This window comes from Anarhichas minor, unplaced genomic scaffold, assembly GCF_050575085.1.
Source record: "Anarhichas minor isolate MPS153535 unplaced genomic scaffold, ASM5057508v1 ptg000045l, whole genome shotgun sequence".
Taxonomy (NCBI): Eukaryota; Metazoa; Chordata; class Actinopteri; order Perciformes; family Anarhichadidae; genus Anarhichas; species Anarhichas minor.
Window position 1 is genome coordinate 121,806 of NW_027466491.1, and position 17,664 is coordinate 139,469.

The 17,664-nt window shown below is 44.6% G+C and overlaps 1 protein-coding gene across 1 annotated transcript; it reads right to left on the minus strand.

The window, feature by feature from the left end:
• Positions 1-1,287: 1,287 nt before the first annotated feature.
• pyroxd1 (pyridine nucleotide-disulphide oxidoreductase domain 1) lies at positions 1,288-16,916 on the minus strand. Its single transcript, XM_076111639.1, has 13 exons — positions 16,607-16,916; positions 16,395-16,475; positions 16,018-16,137; positions 15,373-15,501; positions 5,109-5,182; positions 4,680-4,876; positions 4,465-4,562; positions 4,186-4,288; positions 3,961-4,076; positions 3,351-3,473; positions 2,526-2,663; positions 2,249-2,338; positions 1,288-1,659 (listed from the first exon to the last, which is right to left on the minus strand). The coding sequence occupies exons 1-13, from the start codon at positions 16,682-16,684 to the stop codon at positions 1,501-1,503; spliced, it is 1,506 nt and encodes a 501-aa protein (XP_075967754.1). The 5' UTR covers positions 16,685-16,916; the 3' UTR covers positions 1,288-1,500.
• Between the last annotated feature and the right edge of the window lie 748 nt (positions 16,917-17,664).

Consider the following 17,664-nt stretch of genomic DNA (forward strand, 5'->3'; position numbering starts at 1 on the left):
AACCTCTGGGAGTGAAACCTTTTGGTGTCGTGTGAAGAGAGCCCCGGCCAGCCCTGTAAGAGGTCACACCCCAATGTATCAAATCACCTTTTGCTCTGCACAACAGACCTGTATTGGGCCCATGCAAATCGACTACTACAGACTTGTGAGTTGGGTTCTTCATAACTATTTTGTGAACTTCTCTCTGCTGCGCAGTGAATAAAACTAATCTGAACCAGTCACAGATATGGACATGAAAGAAAATGTTCCTCAACACATCAAATTCATGCTAGATCTGCCTTGTCACCTGGTAACGTACTGTGTAAAACATTAAGGATCGCATTGCACCAATTTCACTGCCCTCTTTTTTTTTTTTTTTGATGCATGTGTCACCATGGGCAGTGTTGACTCACCTTGTAAACAATGCCCTGCTCTCCACTCACACAGGTGAGCACACTTGGCTGTCCAGTGCAATCAGTCGGTCATTTCCACTTGGCAGCTCCAGTTGAGCTAATTGGAGGGTGTCATCTTGCACAGGGATACCTTATCAGTAGCTCTATGGGGAAAGCAGTGCTTTTTATTCACGTTTATTGTCCTTATGTTGACGACGGTTTCTTCTTTTGGAGACTTATTTCCAAAGTTGTAAAGTAGGGAAAATAACTGGAACACGCCCCATTTGCCCCTCACTAGTAAGCTACTATTGTTGCCTTACATTGATATTTACTTGTTTCGAACAATGTTGCCTTGATAACCTTTATCAACCAATGGTAGCAGCTAAATCAATGTGGGCAGGTACCTGTTGGTGAACCACTGACCCCAAAAAAAACACATCTACAGTAAAAAACACAAACCTACAGGCAAACTCACAAGTGGAAATGAGTGTTTGACTTCTTTTTGGTAATCTAAATTGTCCGTGTGGTTTCCATGTTACTTCTAATGTTTCTTTTCCTATTAAAAGTGGAGTTTCAGGAGGTTTACAAATAGCATCATCTCCAAGAGCAACATATCCAAGAAACAATAGACGGCACCATGCGAGCCTGATAATGGCTATTGTTATAAAGCCTGCTGAGGCACAGGAGGAGCCGTGGTTGCTATTTAGGTTGAAATTTGATCACGGATCGCTAAGACAACATGGCAACAAAAGGATTATCTTTCTTTACCTTCCTGTATTGCTGAACGTATCCCATTATTCTGGGTAAAAAAGTGTCAGTGTCTCTTACCTGCAACTCAGATATATAAGAGATGGATTTGCATTCATGCTTCGACTAAATGAAAAAGGCTTTTCTAGTCACATCACTCAAGTGCTAGTTATGGTGTTTTGAAAATAATTTATTTTAAAGGAAAAATATATTCATTCATTTACAAGTGTGTTGATAAGAACCAAGACAATTGCTACTTCATCAGACAGCTTCTTCTCATTGCCAATAAAAAAAAATGGAAATGACAGAATGCACATTTCCTTCTCATGCCCTTTAGACATTCGTCAGGCCCAAACAAGTTGCTGAATCAAACCCCTCATGCTCAGTCGAAGTAGTCCTCGATATCAATGTTGGGGTTGAGCAGCTCCTCTCCGTACGGGGTCAGATCCATCTGGTTGAGGATCAGGTTCTCAAAGGTCTCTTCCAGGTCTGTTTCCCCGATTAGCACTGCTCCCACCATCCTACCTCCACTGAGAACGACCTGGAACAGACACACAGGGGTAAATCGTGTGAGATCGGATGCTGGACTTCATGATCTCTCCGGTGGGGGGGGGGGGATGAAATTACTCTGATGACATGACGACATCCACAGATGCTGTCCCTTTACAAGTTCAACAAATAACCAGCTGATCAGGGTTTTGCTTCCGGCTCATTAGCAGCATTGAATCATACCCACAGAAAAACAGTGGTTTCTTTCACACAGCTACAAAAATTCAAGCGGGACATTTTCCAGATGCAACTGGCTACTACAAGAATGTCTAACAGCAGCCAAGCAACTTGTGATTCTTAAGATTATTTTAGGGGCATTTTCACCTTTATTAGACAGAGCACAGGGTAGAAATGAGAGAGAGAGAGAGAGAGAGAGAGAGAGAGAGAGAGAGAGAGAGAGAGAGAGAGAGAGAGATGACATCACCAACATGTGATTTTGGTACTGCTTACATAACAGGCATTCATTTATGTCCTAAAGTAAATCCCTTTTTGATGTAAGTGAAGCATTTTTGGTTGTTAAATAACACTGGGTACACTAACACACGAGAGCGTGGGTGCGTGGACTTTCTCGTCAGTATCACCTTGACATACTCCTGGCCTTTGGTACAGCGTAACAGCAGCTCGTGGTCGGGCCCCAGCCCCTGCCCATTAAACTTCCCCAGCAGGACCACCTGTGGAATGAGCAGCAGAGAGGAAGTTGTGTAAATGCACAGCGTGACTGAGCCAAGAGGTAGAGACACTAAAATGACCTTGAAGGGTCTTGAAAGTAACCAGTTATAATTTGCACAGTAGATGATTAACATTTTTGTTATTATTTAAACAGACCCCCCCCCCCCCTGCAGTAAAAAAGTCATGCACCTTGTAGTTGAAGAATTTGGTGATGTGTGAGAAGAGTTCGAAGCAGAAGTCTAATTCTATTGGTTCAGACAAGACGTGTGCCGCCATGCAGCGGCCGGCGTACCAGCCCATCTGACGGGCCTGCGTCCACAAACGCATCTACACACACACACACACACACACACACACACACACACACACACACACACACACACACACACACACACACACACACACACACACACACACACACACACACACACACACACACACAGTATGAGATTCAAATCTATAGAGGAAGTACAACACTGTCTTTTGGTAGATGCTAGATTGTGGCCACAGAACGTCTTACTCTGCTCCCACTCTTCCCCTGATTAGCTTACCCTGACCCTAACCAATCTCACTCCTCATGCACAAACCTTAGCATATGGACTCTTCTAACCCCCTGATGATCGATCAGTGCCAGGGGACTGAAACAAGCCCGTTTTCTTGACTGCCTAAACTGACTCATTTCAAGACAAAATGGCCTTTTTTACAGGCCAAAATAAGTTAGAATCTTGTATATTTTCACAGTTTCCATACCCATTTTCAATGCTATCCTATGTATAAATTATTCAGTACAGTTTGTGTGTAAACTACTTATTAAGTTATATCAAGGATATCAGGTTTGTCCTTCAACTCTAGTAAAAGATTTTCAGTTCATGTGTTTAATGACTGATGACAAAATCAGTTTGGTCGCTTTAAACAATTTGCAATCAGGCGCTATCCTTCGTACTGCAGTTTCTAAAGGTGCAAAGTCTGAGGAATAACACAGGCTGTCATGCAATGACTTGCCACTTAGTTTACCTGCTGCCACAGTGCGCTGTGTTCCCAGCATGCAGTGCACACGTCTCCTGCAGCATACACATCTGGCTCTGATGTCATCATGTGGTCATCTACCTGCAGCCCGCCATCGTCTGCCAGTGCAAACTAAATACGTAAAGCCCCCCCCAAAACAAAATCAGCATTACGAACCAAAGTATAATTAATACTAAATGTTCACAAATGGGTAAAACAAAGTAATTAGCAAACTCTTTCCTGTAAAATGCACAGTCGTTTTGAGGGGGAAAAGGCTTTCCAAAGGGAATTCAACACTATTGAATTGATAAAAGTTGATCTGTCCTTTTGTGATATCTAGAGGCCTCAATACCCCGCTGCATTACATAACCTCAGACTGTGTACAAGAAGAGGCAGAATTGCAGTGCTGTAGCAATTAAAAGAGTACAAGAGGGCTGCCTTCGCAGACCTAATGGTCAATGAACAAATTTAGTCCTGATTTGCCACTTGATGTGCTTTTCTAACTAGCTGGTCAGCTGTGTGACCATATGATGAATAAGAAACAACAGGAATTACTTGAATCTCATAGAAAACTACAAAGGTACCCTAAAGCAAATATGACACGGGTGAGTTTACTTACATTGTTGCCGTGGAGAAATGGCTCAGTGTTCGGCACGACACCGGTGGCACTGACAACAAAATCACAGCCAAATGTTTTTCCATTTGTCAGCTTGATGTAAACTGGCCAGGATCCTCCTGAGGAGAGAGAAAAGCTCAAGGGGTGAAAAGTTGGAGGGGGGAGAAAAAAGGGAGCGAGGGAAGGATGAGTCACAGGTCAAATCCGAGCAGCCGGTCTAGTTCTCACCGTTCTCAGGTCTGAGTGTTTGCTGAGGGGAATTGAGCAGCTCCGCAGAGGTGAAGATCTTTTCCACCTCACACTGGTATTCCAGTGAAACTCTGCGGGACAGCTGAGCACACGCCAGCAGAGGGAGGTGAGCCAGGAGGAGAGGAGGAAGGTGTAACATAACAGAAGGTGAAGACATGCAGACGGTGGCATCTACACAAATAAACTTCCTTAGCTGACCACCGTGCTTGAGGATTGGCACAGAGGCTCTCAGTAACAAAGGCGGACACACTATCTCACCTGCTCTGCTCCTCGTAGAACTATTCCCTCGTGCCAGTCTGGACCGAGGGCACTGCCAGCCTCTGTAGGACCAGAACCATGCCTTCGTGCGTTTTTATCTTGAAATGAACACACAAAAACAAGAATATCATCATGTTGGGACAGATGCTACTGTAGCAGGAAAGAAAACGAGGATATTTACGTGCAATACATTTGAATAAAAATAAAATGAAGACCTGCTGTGAAGGTCTGGGACGCTCCTGGTCCTGGTTCCTCTGTGGTGTAGCGAGGTCTCTTACAGGGAGCAGCTTTTCCTGATTTGTCCACCTCCAGTGATGGAATGAGGAACTGTGCTGCCCCGGCGTCAAAGAAGGTGTTTCCTATGGCCTTGTCCTTCACAGCCCAGATCACCTCGCAGCCCTCCACTTCATACCTATAGAGAAGATGTTCAGAGACACGGAGTGACTGGACAGAGTGAATAATCTCTGAACATGGCGCTAACGTTTTATGAAGGGGTTTCATATTGGCTCAATGCTCTTTAGATGGAAGAACGTAAACATTTCAATTTGAATAAGTATGACAGAGACATAGGAACCCAATCACACATGTCCGAAAAAGTAATACATGAAACTTTTGTTTTAGTATTTTGGTTATAGTTTACTTACACTAATTCCAGGGCAATCCCACCATTGCCAACAACAACGATTCTCTTTGCGCTGGATAACTGCTTTTGAAGATGCTGAAACACAAAAACATGGGAAACTGTTAAGCATCAACATGTGTATTTATTTTTGTTTTGTTTAACCCCTGACCCCTTAACCGCTGTTATGTGTTGTTTTCACCGTTTCTAGATAATGTCTACATTCAAATGATAGAACTATATCCATTATGTTATTACCTTCATGCTTTAAACAAATGCAACAGATACTGGAGCAGTTGGAGTTGTTGAAATGTTACTGGATGTACTTTTGCGGAGAGGCCCAGTGCTGTGGAATGTACTGTACTGTTGGGAACGTAGAGGAGCGTGTTTGGTTTATCAGCATCTAAGAAATTAAATTCTTGACATCAATAGAAATATTAATGTCAGTAACAATTATTAATGATTATTAATAACAACGGGGCACCACCCTGTGAACAGGGACCAATAACCAAACAATAAAACTAAGTCTCATAATTAGCGTTCACTCATAATGTCAACAGTCTGAGTACTATTACACATTCAGAGTGAAAGTGAAGGTTTAAGTTCGAGCACAGGCCACTACATCCAGTTATTATTACACACATATGCACAAGTAATCACAGACGACTGCTCTTTAAAATATAACAGAGTTTATTAAATCAAACAATAAATGATCAAATCAAGTACTATCAAAATCAACAAACACTATCATACAATTATATATCTAATACCTAAAGTCAAATGAATAAAGTGGGGTAAGGATATGTGTATCAATATATGTGTGTGTGTGTGTGTGTGTGTGTGTGTGTGTAAAGAAAGGGGGAGGGGGGAGCCTACTCAACAGTGATGGTGGTTAATCTCAATAGGGCGTGTGAGCCTACAGGCCAAGATGGTGAGTCTAGAGACCGGCGACCAAAATGGCGGAGAGGTGGCTGCTAGAACCACGTGGGACGGTGTACCATGTGGGTAGGGGTCAGAGATTAAGTAATCACGAGTCTGAGAGGTTCACCCAAAATCAGTAGCTCTAACTACGTGTGTGTGCGGGTTAGTAGAGAGAGAGAGAGAGAGAGAGAGAGAAAATCGAGCTCTGCGCAGTAGTGAGGCAGTGAGGAACAGCACGCTTTTGCGGTGATAGTTGCGGTTCTAGATCTCACTCGCAGAGCCGATTTAAAGAGGAGAGAATAAAACCAAAAACAAAATAAAAGAATCCCCAAAACAAACAGATCTTTGTCACTGCGGTGAAATGCGAGTTTGTCTCCCTATCACCCCGAAACTCGGTTGGCCAGACGAGAGTCGGCCACCGTAGTTTTAGTTTTTAAAGTGATAGAATCACAAGCTCCACATCCACTAACAGCGACGGATCAAATGCGAACGGTTACAGCAGAAAATACACAATATAACGGAACTCCGTGGTCCGCGATGCTGGCGTAATAACACGTTATAACACGACAGTAACTTAACACAACAAGATACAGGAATAACAACGACATAAACGAATAGTCTAAATTAAGCTAATGCTAAGCTAAGCTAAGCTAGGCCCAGATACCAGTAACTCTTACTTTGAGAAGCTTCGTTCGGCAGGGTCCTTTTCCCGTGGTGGGAATCATTCAGTCCTCGGGAGGTGAGGGCTCCCGGTGGCGCGGCTATCGGAGCTAGCGCAGACTCGATCACCTCGCTGCAGAGAGGAATCTTCTTAACGTCGGAGGCGTGCGGGAGTCGCTCGTCTTAGGCCGGAAATCTTCGGCTCTGTAGGGGCTTAGTTGCCCTCTTTTGCCGGCAAGGTGTGCACTAAAGGGTGGGAGAACGGGGCATAGGAGTTATCCGTTCTCGCACTACGGGATCCAAAACTCAAAATAAAACACAGTCTGTAGGTTCGACCAGCGAAGGTGACATGTGACCTGATAGGGTTTGATGAGGGCTCGGCTCCTCGTGAATCTTCTTGTTGCCAGGACGAGGTCCGGAGGGAAGAGAGCGAATGCCGTTTCCTGCTCGCTTATAAACCAGGTCTCGAACCCAGTGGGGGGCCACTTCATGGCCAATGAGGGGCCAGGATCAAGTTTTGGCTGTGCTGGGAGGTGTAGTCATTCATCTTGGAGTTTCCATCAGACGTTGTATGACAGGAAGGAGCATGGGTGCTTCTAGACTAGGGCCAGATCCCAACATCCCCCCTTTGGTCTGAAGAGCGGGGTGCTGGCCACGGTCTTTAGAGCAAACCAAGGGCTGGCACGTGCATCCATGTGGTATCACACTGTCCATGTATTCCAGGAACCTGAAGAGGTTAGACAGTCCAAGTATTCCGGGAACCAAAAGCAGTGGTTAAAACAGTCAGTGTTCAGAGTTCAGAGTTCATAGAGTTCAGAGTTATCGGTATCTGAGTCATTGGTATCTGGGCTGATGACTAAGGTGGCATCTGGGCAGATGACTTTAACTACATTTACCTACGTCTACCATCATACACAATTCAAATCATAGGTGAGCAAAAACATTATTCCCAAATAATTCAATCGCTAATCATGATTTTGTGATAATCCTAGCATTGCGGTATAGTGTCAAAGAAAGTAACAACCCAAATAAAACAAAACAAAACACAAAAGAGAGAAGAGTAGAAAGAATAGAAGCAGATGAGGGGGAAACAGTGGTTACTGGTTCTACTCCTAGACGGGACTGGAGTCCGTCGGCGGAACAGTCGCAGGTTGGTTAAAACGTGGGGTTACGAATAGGAGGGAATCCAGTCTGGTCTGTAGCTTCTGGATGTATTTGTACATAATATGTGCGTTTATCTCCCTCTAATCGGTAGAATTAGAGCGAGTTCTATGTCTAAGTTTTAGGATCTATTGGAATTGCGCTGCCAAGACTATAGGCCAGAGGTACCTGTGAGGGTTGCATAACAGTAGTGGTAGCAGATTTACAGATTTTGTTAACACGGTCTAGGGTGACCAGCTAGGCTGGGGTTTAGAGCGGCTCAAGCTGTTGACAGATGAGCTGTTCTCTGATGAGGTCCTGCATTAAATCTGACTGCTACGGCATAGGTCATGTCTTCCTTGGTCACTTCTGGTAGAGTCTCTAAAGCATGCAAAGGGTTATGAGAGTGGAGCATAAGTTTACAGTCACAATGAAAGTTTTTCAGGTATTGTAACTGTTCTGGTTGAAGTTGGATTTGTTAGCGGTTAGTGCATGCCTACAGGGCGAGTTGAAGCATGCAGTTAAACGTTAGTAGTCAATGGTAAGCCGGATTTTCTGGTTGGTTTCAACACTGGCTAGATTGGCGAGTTGCACTCCCTGCGAAGTGCATCCCTCTACGTTTCTGTTGTCAGAGCCTTCCCCCCTCAAGCTGTTCAAGTGGCGAGGGTGCATACCACCACGTCACCGCCAGCACTCAGGGAAGCGTCGCGAACGGCTTCATTCTGTAGTGTGTCGTGGCGGGCAATGGTGACATTTCCCCCGCCCCTCCCCCCTAATTAGAGATGGAGACAGGTCCCCCGTGCAAATCAAGTTCAGTTCCCTAAAGCGGGGCAGGAGCTGGAAGAAAACCTTGTGCACTTCTGTCCCCGGCGGCACTGGCAAGATGACATGCCCGGGCGATGACTCGGCCGAAAGAAGGCGGTGGCTTCGTTGAACTGGAGGTGGATCATGCTGACAGAGCAGGATAAACAAGGCTTAGCTGACAGAGGATTTTCCGAACTAGGGTGCTAGAAGGGCCTCTAAGGTTGTGGTACCCTAGAGGTGTATGCGAAAGGTGGGGGAACACATTAGGCTCGTTTCTGACCCGGAATCGAGTAGAGCAAGAGTGTTATGGCCCCCCAGTACGACGGAAATATATATACACAACGGGCATTGCCTTTGCGAGCAAGGTCATCCAAGACGGTTAAAGAACGGGGGGAGAAATCGGGAGTGTCTGTTTCCGGGAGTGTGCTGAGTCCTCTTCCCCAACCTACAAAGTAGACTTTAGCAGCAGAGGGGAAGGTCACTTGGCTTAGTCAGGTGGGCTGCGAGTTGGTGTCGGTTTTTCTGGCGAGTCTGGTGGCATTCCCTGGGGTTTCGCCATCTCCAACTGCTTGACTGCCTCTTGCACATATTTGCGGATTAGGCTCTCCAGCTCGGGCTTCTCGCTTTCCCCCTCGGGGAGGTTGTGAGCCCTCCCGTTGTACCTACCTGGTGGTGGAGGATTGCGTTCAAACCTCCTTTTTGGATGCGATGTAGGTTGCTGCCATGGCCTTACCGGATTTTGACCTTGCGGGTGTCTTTCACCCCCCTGGTTCCGTTGGTCCTCAGACCGCCATGGTCGTTGGTTCTCCGACCGCCACGGTTGTGGGTTCCTGGGGGGTGGCCGAGGCTCCCTGGGGCGTGGCCTCTCGTTGCCTTCCAGCGCTAGGTCGGAGTCTCCCGACTGTTGGATCCCCAGGACTCTGGCGGTGTCATCGTGCCTCTTCGTCGGTCGGCCGCGTGTCTCCCATGCAAGTTGCGCGTACTTTCTAATCTCTGGCATGGTGAGGTTACTTGTTCTGCAATGCATAGTAACATCGTATCTCACACTGTCATGGAGGTTGTGCAGGAATAACGACTTGAAGGCTTGGTCTTCCTCTAGACCGGGGGCGTTACGTCCCTGGAAGTACGCAGACCTCAAACGCCTGAAGTAATCTCTCGGGGCCTCTAACCTTCCCTGAGAAATGGCAAAGGCGCCGAGGGTGGCAGAAGCTGGGTCGGGGTACAGGGAGTACTCCTCCCTGAGAGCCTGACAGAGGCTCGAGTAGCGGTCGCGGATTCCCGGCTGGAGCGTTTCCATGAAAACGTGGACACTTCGAGCCGTGGTCTTCCATATTAGTTTGAGTTTTTCACGCGATGAGGGGCGCGATAGGTCGAGGAGGCAGCGATCGATCTCCCTTAGATAGTCATCAATGCTCGACTCACGGTTACCGGGATCGAAACGCTCTACATCTTTTGCAAGAGACTCAATCTGCCGGGTACGCAGGCCCTCTGCGCCGATGGGGCCTGGGCCATCCGAGTCGTCTGAGTCTCCATACTCGCTGCGAGGGCGACAAGGACGACCATCTTCCCTCCGTAAGGGGGATGGGGTACGTTCTTGTTGCCCACGCGAACGGCGTGGAGGGTATCGTTCGCCGGTCGATGTGGTTTTGAAACCACTTGGGCCGCCTAGGACCTGGTATTGGTCGTCTCTTCCCCTGGTTGGGGATCCCGTTCGGCCAAACCGCAAGGTGGTTCGACTCTCGGGGAATGAGACGGCTGAGTCCAAGAGGTGACTGGGCTGAGGGGCCCTGTAGCTATCCAAAATGGTGGCATGAGAGGCTAAATTGGGGTTAGCAGTACTTACCGGGGTTTCTGGAGTTCCTTCATGCCTGGTATTGGGATTTCTCTGAGTATTTTGAAGCGTTTTCAATCTGTCATTACTCTCTAATGTCTTAGAGAGCTCTGCGTGGACCTCCCTGAGATCCCGGCGCAGGCTGCTATTTTCTGACTGAAGAGTTCGACAGTCGTTTCCCAACTGCTTGACTTCTATTTGGAAAGCACGGATTTTGCGTTGTAGCTCATCACTCTGCTCTCGGGTTTGGGCAGCTTGCAGCTGCATCTTCTGGTGGTAGGTGAGGAGCATTGCTCCAATCACGTCCTGAATCAGGCGCTGTGGCTTTCCGGCCGGGTTGTTTACATAAGCCACTAACTCCTCTAATTGCTCCTCACATACAACAGTGTTGTATTTACCAAAGTACTCTCTCTCAGCTGTCGTGAGTTTGAGGACATCGGCCACCGCATCTCGTAATGCGGCATCTTCTGGAGCTACAGCTCCAGGCGTAGGGGGTTTGTTGTCGCTCATTCTCTTTCTCAGTGAACGCAACTCTCAGTGGTTATCAATTCCCTACTGTTAGAAAGAGACTGGTAGTGTTTACGGTTAATGCAGGCGCACAGTGAAATGCCTAGTTCTGTGACTTACAATTTCTACTATACTACTCTGAGGTATTAACTACTGCTTTGCAACCAAAGGTACACGAAAAATGCTAATGTGGTTTTAGCACTTCTGGCCTGTGACAGCTGTGTGTAACTTTCTTTGAGGGATTAAGAAAAACAAAACAAAGTGTTGGTATTACAAATAAACGATCAAATCTACTAAACACAGCTGACTGTTAGTTTAGGAACTGAAACGAATAATTTAACCTGGAAGGGAAGTGAAATAAAATTTTAAACCAAAAATCAAAACTAGAATTAAAATTTAAATTTAAAATCCAACATCAAAATTTAAAATTTAAATCAAAATTTAAAATTAACTTTAAAATTCAGAACCAGAATTCGAATTAAAATTCAATACCAAAATCGAAATTCAAAATCAAAATTTGAATTAAAAATTAAAATTCAATACCAAAATCAAAATTAAAATCGAAATTAAAACTGGAATTAAAATCAGAGAAGATTGGAATATCAAAAATCAAACTATTTTGGAAAATAATTTGTAGAAGTTTGGATTATTCAAAGGAAAATTAAATAACTAAATTTTCTTGAGAAAATTAATTATTCAGAAATTATTCAAAATTATTCGAAGGTATACTATGGATTAGTGTGCATACGTACTGCAATAAAACTGGAATAACGTGGCCTCACACGGGGCACCAATATGTTGAGAACGTAGAGGAGCGTGTTTGGTTTATCAGCATCTAAGAAATTAAATTCTTGACATCAATAGAAATATTAATGTCAGTAACAATTATTAATGATTATTAATAACAACGGGGCACCACCCTGTGAACAGGGACCAATAACCAAACAATAAAACTAAGTCTCATAATTAGCGTTCACTCATAATGTCAACAGTCTGAGTACTATTACACATTCAGAGTGAAAGTGAAGGTTTAAGTTCGAGCACAGGCCACTACATCCAGTTATTATTACACACATATGCACAAGTAATCACAGACGACTGCTCTTTAAAATATAACAGAGTTTATTAAATCAAACAATAAATGATCAAATCAAGTACTATCAAAATCAACAAACACTATCATACAATTATATATCTAATACCTAAAGTCAAATGAATAAAGTGGGGTAAGGATATGTGTATCAATATATGTGTGTGTGTGTGTGTGTGTGTGTGTGTGTGTGTAAAGAAAGGGGGAGGGGGGAGCCTACTCAACAGTGATGGTGGTTAATCTCAATAGGGCGTGTGAGCCTACAGGCCAAGATGGTGAGTCTAGAGACCGGCGACCAAAATGGCGGAGAGGTGGCTGCTAGAACCACGTGGGACGGTGTACCATGTGGGTAGGGGTCAGAGATTAAGTAATCACGAGTCTGAGAGGTTCACCCAAAATCAGTAGCTCTAACTACGTGTGTGTGCGGGTTAGTAGAGAGAGAGAGAGAGAGAGAGAGAGAAAATCGAGCTCTGCGCAGTAGTGAGGCAGTGAGGAACAGCACGCTTTTGCGGTGATAGTTGCGGTTCTAGATCTCACTCGCAGAGCCGATTTAAAGAGGAGAGAATAAAACCAAAAACAAAATAAAAGAATCCCCAAAACAAACAGATCTTTGTCACTGCGGTGAAACGCGAGTTTGTCTCCCTATCACCCCGAAACTCGGTCGGCCAGACGAGAGTCGGCCACCGTAGTTTTAGTTTTTAAAGTGATAGAATCACAAGCTCCACATCCACTAACAGCGACGGATCAAATGCGAATGGTTACAGCAGAAAATACACAATATAACGGAACTCCGTGGTCCGCGATGCTGGCGTAATAACACGTTATAACACGACAGTAACTTAACACAACAAGATACAGGAATAACAACGACATAAACGAATAGTCTAAATTAAGCTAATGCTAAACTAAGCTAAGCTAGGCCCAGATACCAGTAACTCTTACTTTGAGAAGCTTCGTTCGGCAGGGTCCTTTTCCCGTGGTGGGAATCATTCAGTCCTCGGGAGGTGAGGGCTCCCGGTGGCGCGGCTATCGGAGCTAGCGCAGACTCGATCACCTCGCTGCAGAGAGGAATCTTCTTAACGTCGGAGGCGTGCGGGAGTCGCTCGTCTTAGGCCGGAAATCTTCGGCTCTGTAGGGGCTTAGTTGCCCTCTTTTGCCGGCAAGGTGTGCACTAAAGGGTGGGAGAACGGGGCATAGGAGTTATCCGTTCTCGCACTACGGGATCCAAAACTCAAAATAAAACACAGTCTGTAGGTTCGACCAGCGAAGGTGACATGTGACCTGATAGGGTTTGATGAGGGCTCGGCTCCTCGTGAATCTTCTTGTTGCCAGGACGAGGTCCGGAGGGAAGAGAGCAAATGCCGTTTCCTGCTCGCTTATAAACCAGGTCTCGAACCCAGTGGGGGGCCACTTCATGGCCAATGAGGGGCCAGGATCAAGTTTTGGCTGTGCTGGGAGGTGTAGTCATTCATCTTGGAGTTTCCATCAGACGTTGTATGACAGGAAGGAGCATGGGTGCTTCTAGACTAGGGCCAGATCCCAACAGTACCATAGCAGAAACATCACATTCACAGGGAAGGACGTAAATGGCACACAGCACAAAACACAAACAAAATAAAGCCGAAGGGTGTTCTTTCTTGTTACTTACAGTGCATCCGGAAAGTATTCACAGCGCTTCACTTTTTCCACATTTTGTTATGTTACAGCCTTATTCCAAAATAGATTAAATTCATTATTTTCCTCAACATTCTACACACAACAACCCATAATGACAAAGTGAAAACTGTTTTTTGCAAATGTTTGCAAATCTATTAAAAATAAAGAGCGAAAACATAACATGTACATAAGTATTCACAGCCTTTGCTCAATACTTTGTTGAAGCACCTTTGGCAGCAATTACAGCCTCAAGTCTTCTTGGGTATGATTCCACAAGCTTGGCACACCTATTTCTGGGCAGTTTCTCTCATTCTTCTTTGCAGAACCTCTCAAGTTCCAACAGGTTGGATGGGGAGCGTCGGTGCACAGCCATTTTCAGATCTCTCCAGAGATCGGGTTCAAGTCAGGGCTCTGGCTGGGCCACTCAAGGACATTCACAGAGTTGTCCCGAAGCCACTCCTTTGTGATCTTGGCTGTGTGCTTCGGGTCGTTGTCCTGTTGGAAGATGAACCGTCGCCCCAGTCTGAGGTCCAGAGCGCTCTGGAGCATGTTTTCATCGAGGATGTCTCTGTACATTGCTGCATTCATCTTTCCCTCAATCCTGACTAGTCTCCCAGTTCCTCCCGCTGAAAAACATCCCCACAGCATGATGCTGCCACCACCATGCTTCACTGTAGGGATGGTATTGGCCAGGTGATGAGCAGTGCCTGGTTTCCTCCAGACATGACGCTTGGCATTCAGGCCAAAGAGTTCAATCTTTGTTTCATCAGACCAGAGAATTTTGTTTCTCATGGTCTGAGAGTCCTTCAGGTGCCTTTTTGCAAACTCCAGGCGGGCTGTCATGTGCTTTTTACTGAGGAGTGGCTTCCGTCTGGCCACTCTACCAAACAGGCCTGATTTGTGGAGTGCTGCAGAGATGGTTGTCCTTCTGGAAGGTTCTCCTCTCTTCATAGAACAACACTGGAGCTCTGTCAGAGTGACCGTCGGGTTCCTGGTCACCTCCCTGACTAAGGCCCTTCTCCCCCGATCGCTCAGTCTGGCTGGGCGGCCAACTCTAGGAAGAGTCCTGGTGGTTCCAAACTTCTTCCATTTCCGGATGATGGAGGCCACTGTGCTCATTGGGACTTTCAATGCTGCAGAAAGTTTTCTGTACCCTTCGCCAGATCTGTGCCTCGATACAATTCTGTCTCGGAGGTCTACAGATAATTCCTTGGACTTCATGGCTTGGTTTATGCTCTGATATGCACTGTCAACTGTGATACCTTATATAGACAGGTGTGTGCCTTTCTAAATCATGTCCAATCAACTGAATTTAGCACAAGTGGACTCCATTCAAGTTGTAGAAACATCTCAAGGATGATCAGTGGAAACAGGATGCACCTGAGCGTCATGGCAAAGGCTGTGAATACTTATGTACATGTTATGTTTTCGTTCTTTATTTTTAATAGATTTGCAAAAATTTGCAAAAAACAGTTTTCACTTTGTCATTATGGGTTGTTGTGTATAGAATGTTGAGGAAAATAATGAATTTAATCCATTTTGGAATAAGGCTGTAACATAACAAAATGTGGAAAAAGTGAAGCGCTGTAAATACTTTCCGGATGCACTGTATTTGTTCAGTGTCTTAAGGAATTTCAGACCTGCGTGTCAATAACTATGCAAACACCCAGAGGGTTGTACCTGGGCGCTGTCTGTGTCCCGTATCCCCAGGACATAAGGGTTGTCCCAGGTTAGGAGCTTGGGTGTGCCCCCTCCGCAGATACACAGCTTCTCATAACCGAAAACCCGTCCGTCTGCGGTTTCCACAGACTGCAAATAGAAAGAACAGGAAGTAGAGATTCATTTTCCCATCAAGCTTTGACTTTAGTTTCTCTCTTCTCACTTTGGTAAAGTAGTGTTTCTTTTCACACACTGGTGTTGTATTTTGGATATAAAACTCATAGTCTAATCACAGCCCTATATACTGCACTTTGACCACGTGCTGTAGCCACATGTCCACAAGATGGCGATAGTAGGCTGATAATAGTCACCAAAAAGCCTTTGTTGAAATATGTTGCAGGAAATCAGTCTGAATTGTAATGAAATTATAACATTATAATCAGTAAACAACTAATGGGGAATTACAGCAGGGTTGGCTTAATATTTACAGTTGTTAGTTACAAACAAATAATACTAGCAGTCCCTATTTCTTATTAAATCTAGAATACCAAGCCAGAAACAACATGTTATCTAAACACAGCAAAACATAAAATACAAAATGATTGTATTTTTGCACACTATCTAGATCTATCGGTTTCTGCTCAACTCTGCAAAACAGCTACTTACATGTGATTGTGTGTCAAGTGATTTCACAGCAGAGTGGATGACAGTAAGGTTGGGAAACTTCTCCACCAAAACACTGGATGGTCGCTCCTCAACATCGAACTCTTCTAGCGTCTTGGACACCTTGCCAAGGACAACAAAAGAAAAGGGTACAGAATATTTAGAGCAAATTGTGTAGAAGGACAGGTGTTTGACACATCAATACAAACTAGAATATATCCATAAAAAAATAAATAAGTTTTAATATCTGATAAACGTATATTAATTGTATGAGAGACTACGTGGGAAACAAACCCTGTCTGTTTTTAGTGCGCAATATGTGCATGTATGATGTTTCCCCTCAATTCCACCACCACCATCATCATCATCATCCTCCTGACCTGTTTATAGTTGGTCACTGCCTTGATATGGGGACCTGCTGTAATCAGAGCCACGTCAGCTGATGGAATCTGGGATGACAGCTGTCAATGAAGATTAAAGTAAATGCATCGTAGCTATAGGACATGCACTACAGTACAGCCTAGGTACCAAGCTAGGTTCATAGATATATTCTGTGTAGACCTTACGTGATACTTAACAATTCATTTTTCACCTGCTCAACACATGTCACACCCGCGATGCCACCTCCCACGATCACAAACCTAAATGTCTTCTCTTTTCTGTCTGCCATTCCTTATAGAAAATTGCAAAGCTAACGGTATCTAGCTAACACTAGCTATCTTTGCATTTTCAGAGAAAATGGTGGTTATATATTTTTCTCTCTCTGCATGGACACTTTGATAAACATTTAAGACCCAACTGGTAATTGGTAAGAGTGTTTAAATGCTCTAAAACAATTCCTGTGATAGCTGGATGCCCAACATTTTCTTTAGCACATGACAATAGAGCACAGAGGCAACGTAACTTCCGTGTTTACAAATAACTACGGCAAGCAGCAGGAAAGTTTTCCAATCGCACACACTGAAGGACGCGCTTTGACATACGTTTGTGAGACACCACAGGTCTATGGAAGGAAGAATATCGCATAGTAACTACAATATGTACACATATGTCAAAACTTTATTTATTATTTTTAGTCAATGCGTGGCGTTGTTGTTGTCAGTATGATTAAAAGTTTCCACATTTAATATGAATGCCTCTATCACGCTTGAAGGCATTCACGTAAAGACATACAGGATCACAGGAATATTTTTTGCAAAAAATTATAATCGCTGGATTCCATTTAGCTGGTTTAGTTTCAGGATCCTGCTAGAGTATTGTGTAATGGCTCCCTGTCATACTGTCTTGGCTTATTGGGACAGTCAAACAGAACAAGGCAATGGAACTCCAGTAAGATATTTTCCTACTTTGATAAGTAGAAATGTATGCAATGAAAAGAGCCTAACAAAGTAAGTTAAATCAATTTAAAATGATATGTAACTGATTTGAAAAAGACTTAGGCCCTGTATGTTTGTTTAACTTCTTCACCAATACAAACAGAGCTTCCCTTCCACCCATGCATCTAATTTCCAGCCAACCCTGTGCAGGGCCATGTGATACCTAATTATATTTACAAAGATTTGTTCGTGGGCATACAACATCATTTAATGACTTGTTTCACATATCTGCAGTGCTAGCTATAGTAGGGTCAATTATGTCCCCACCTACTCA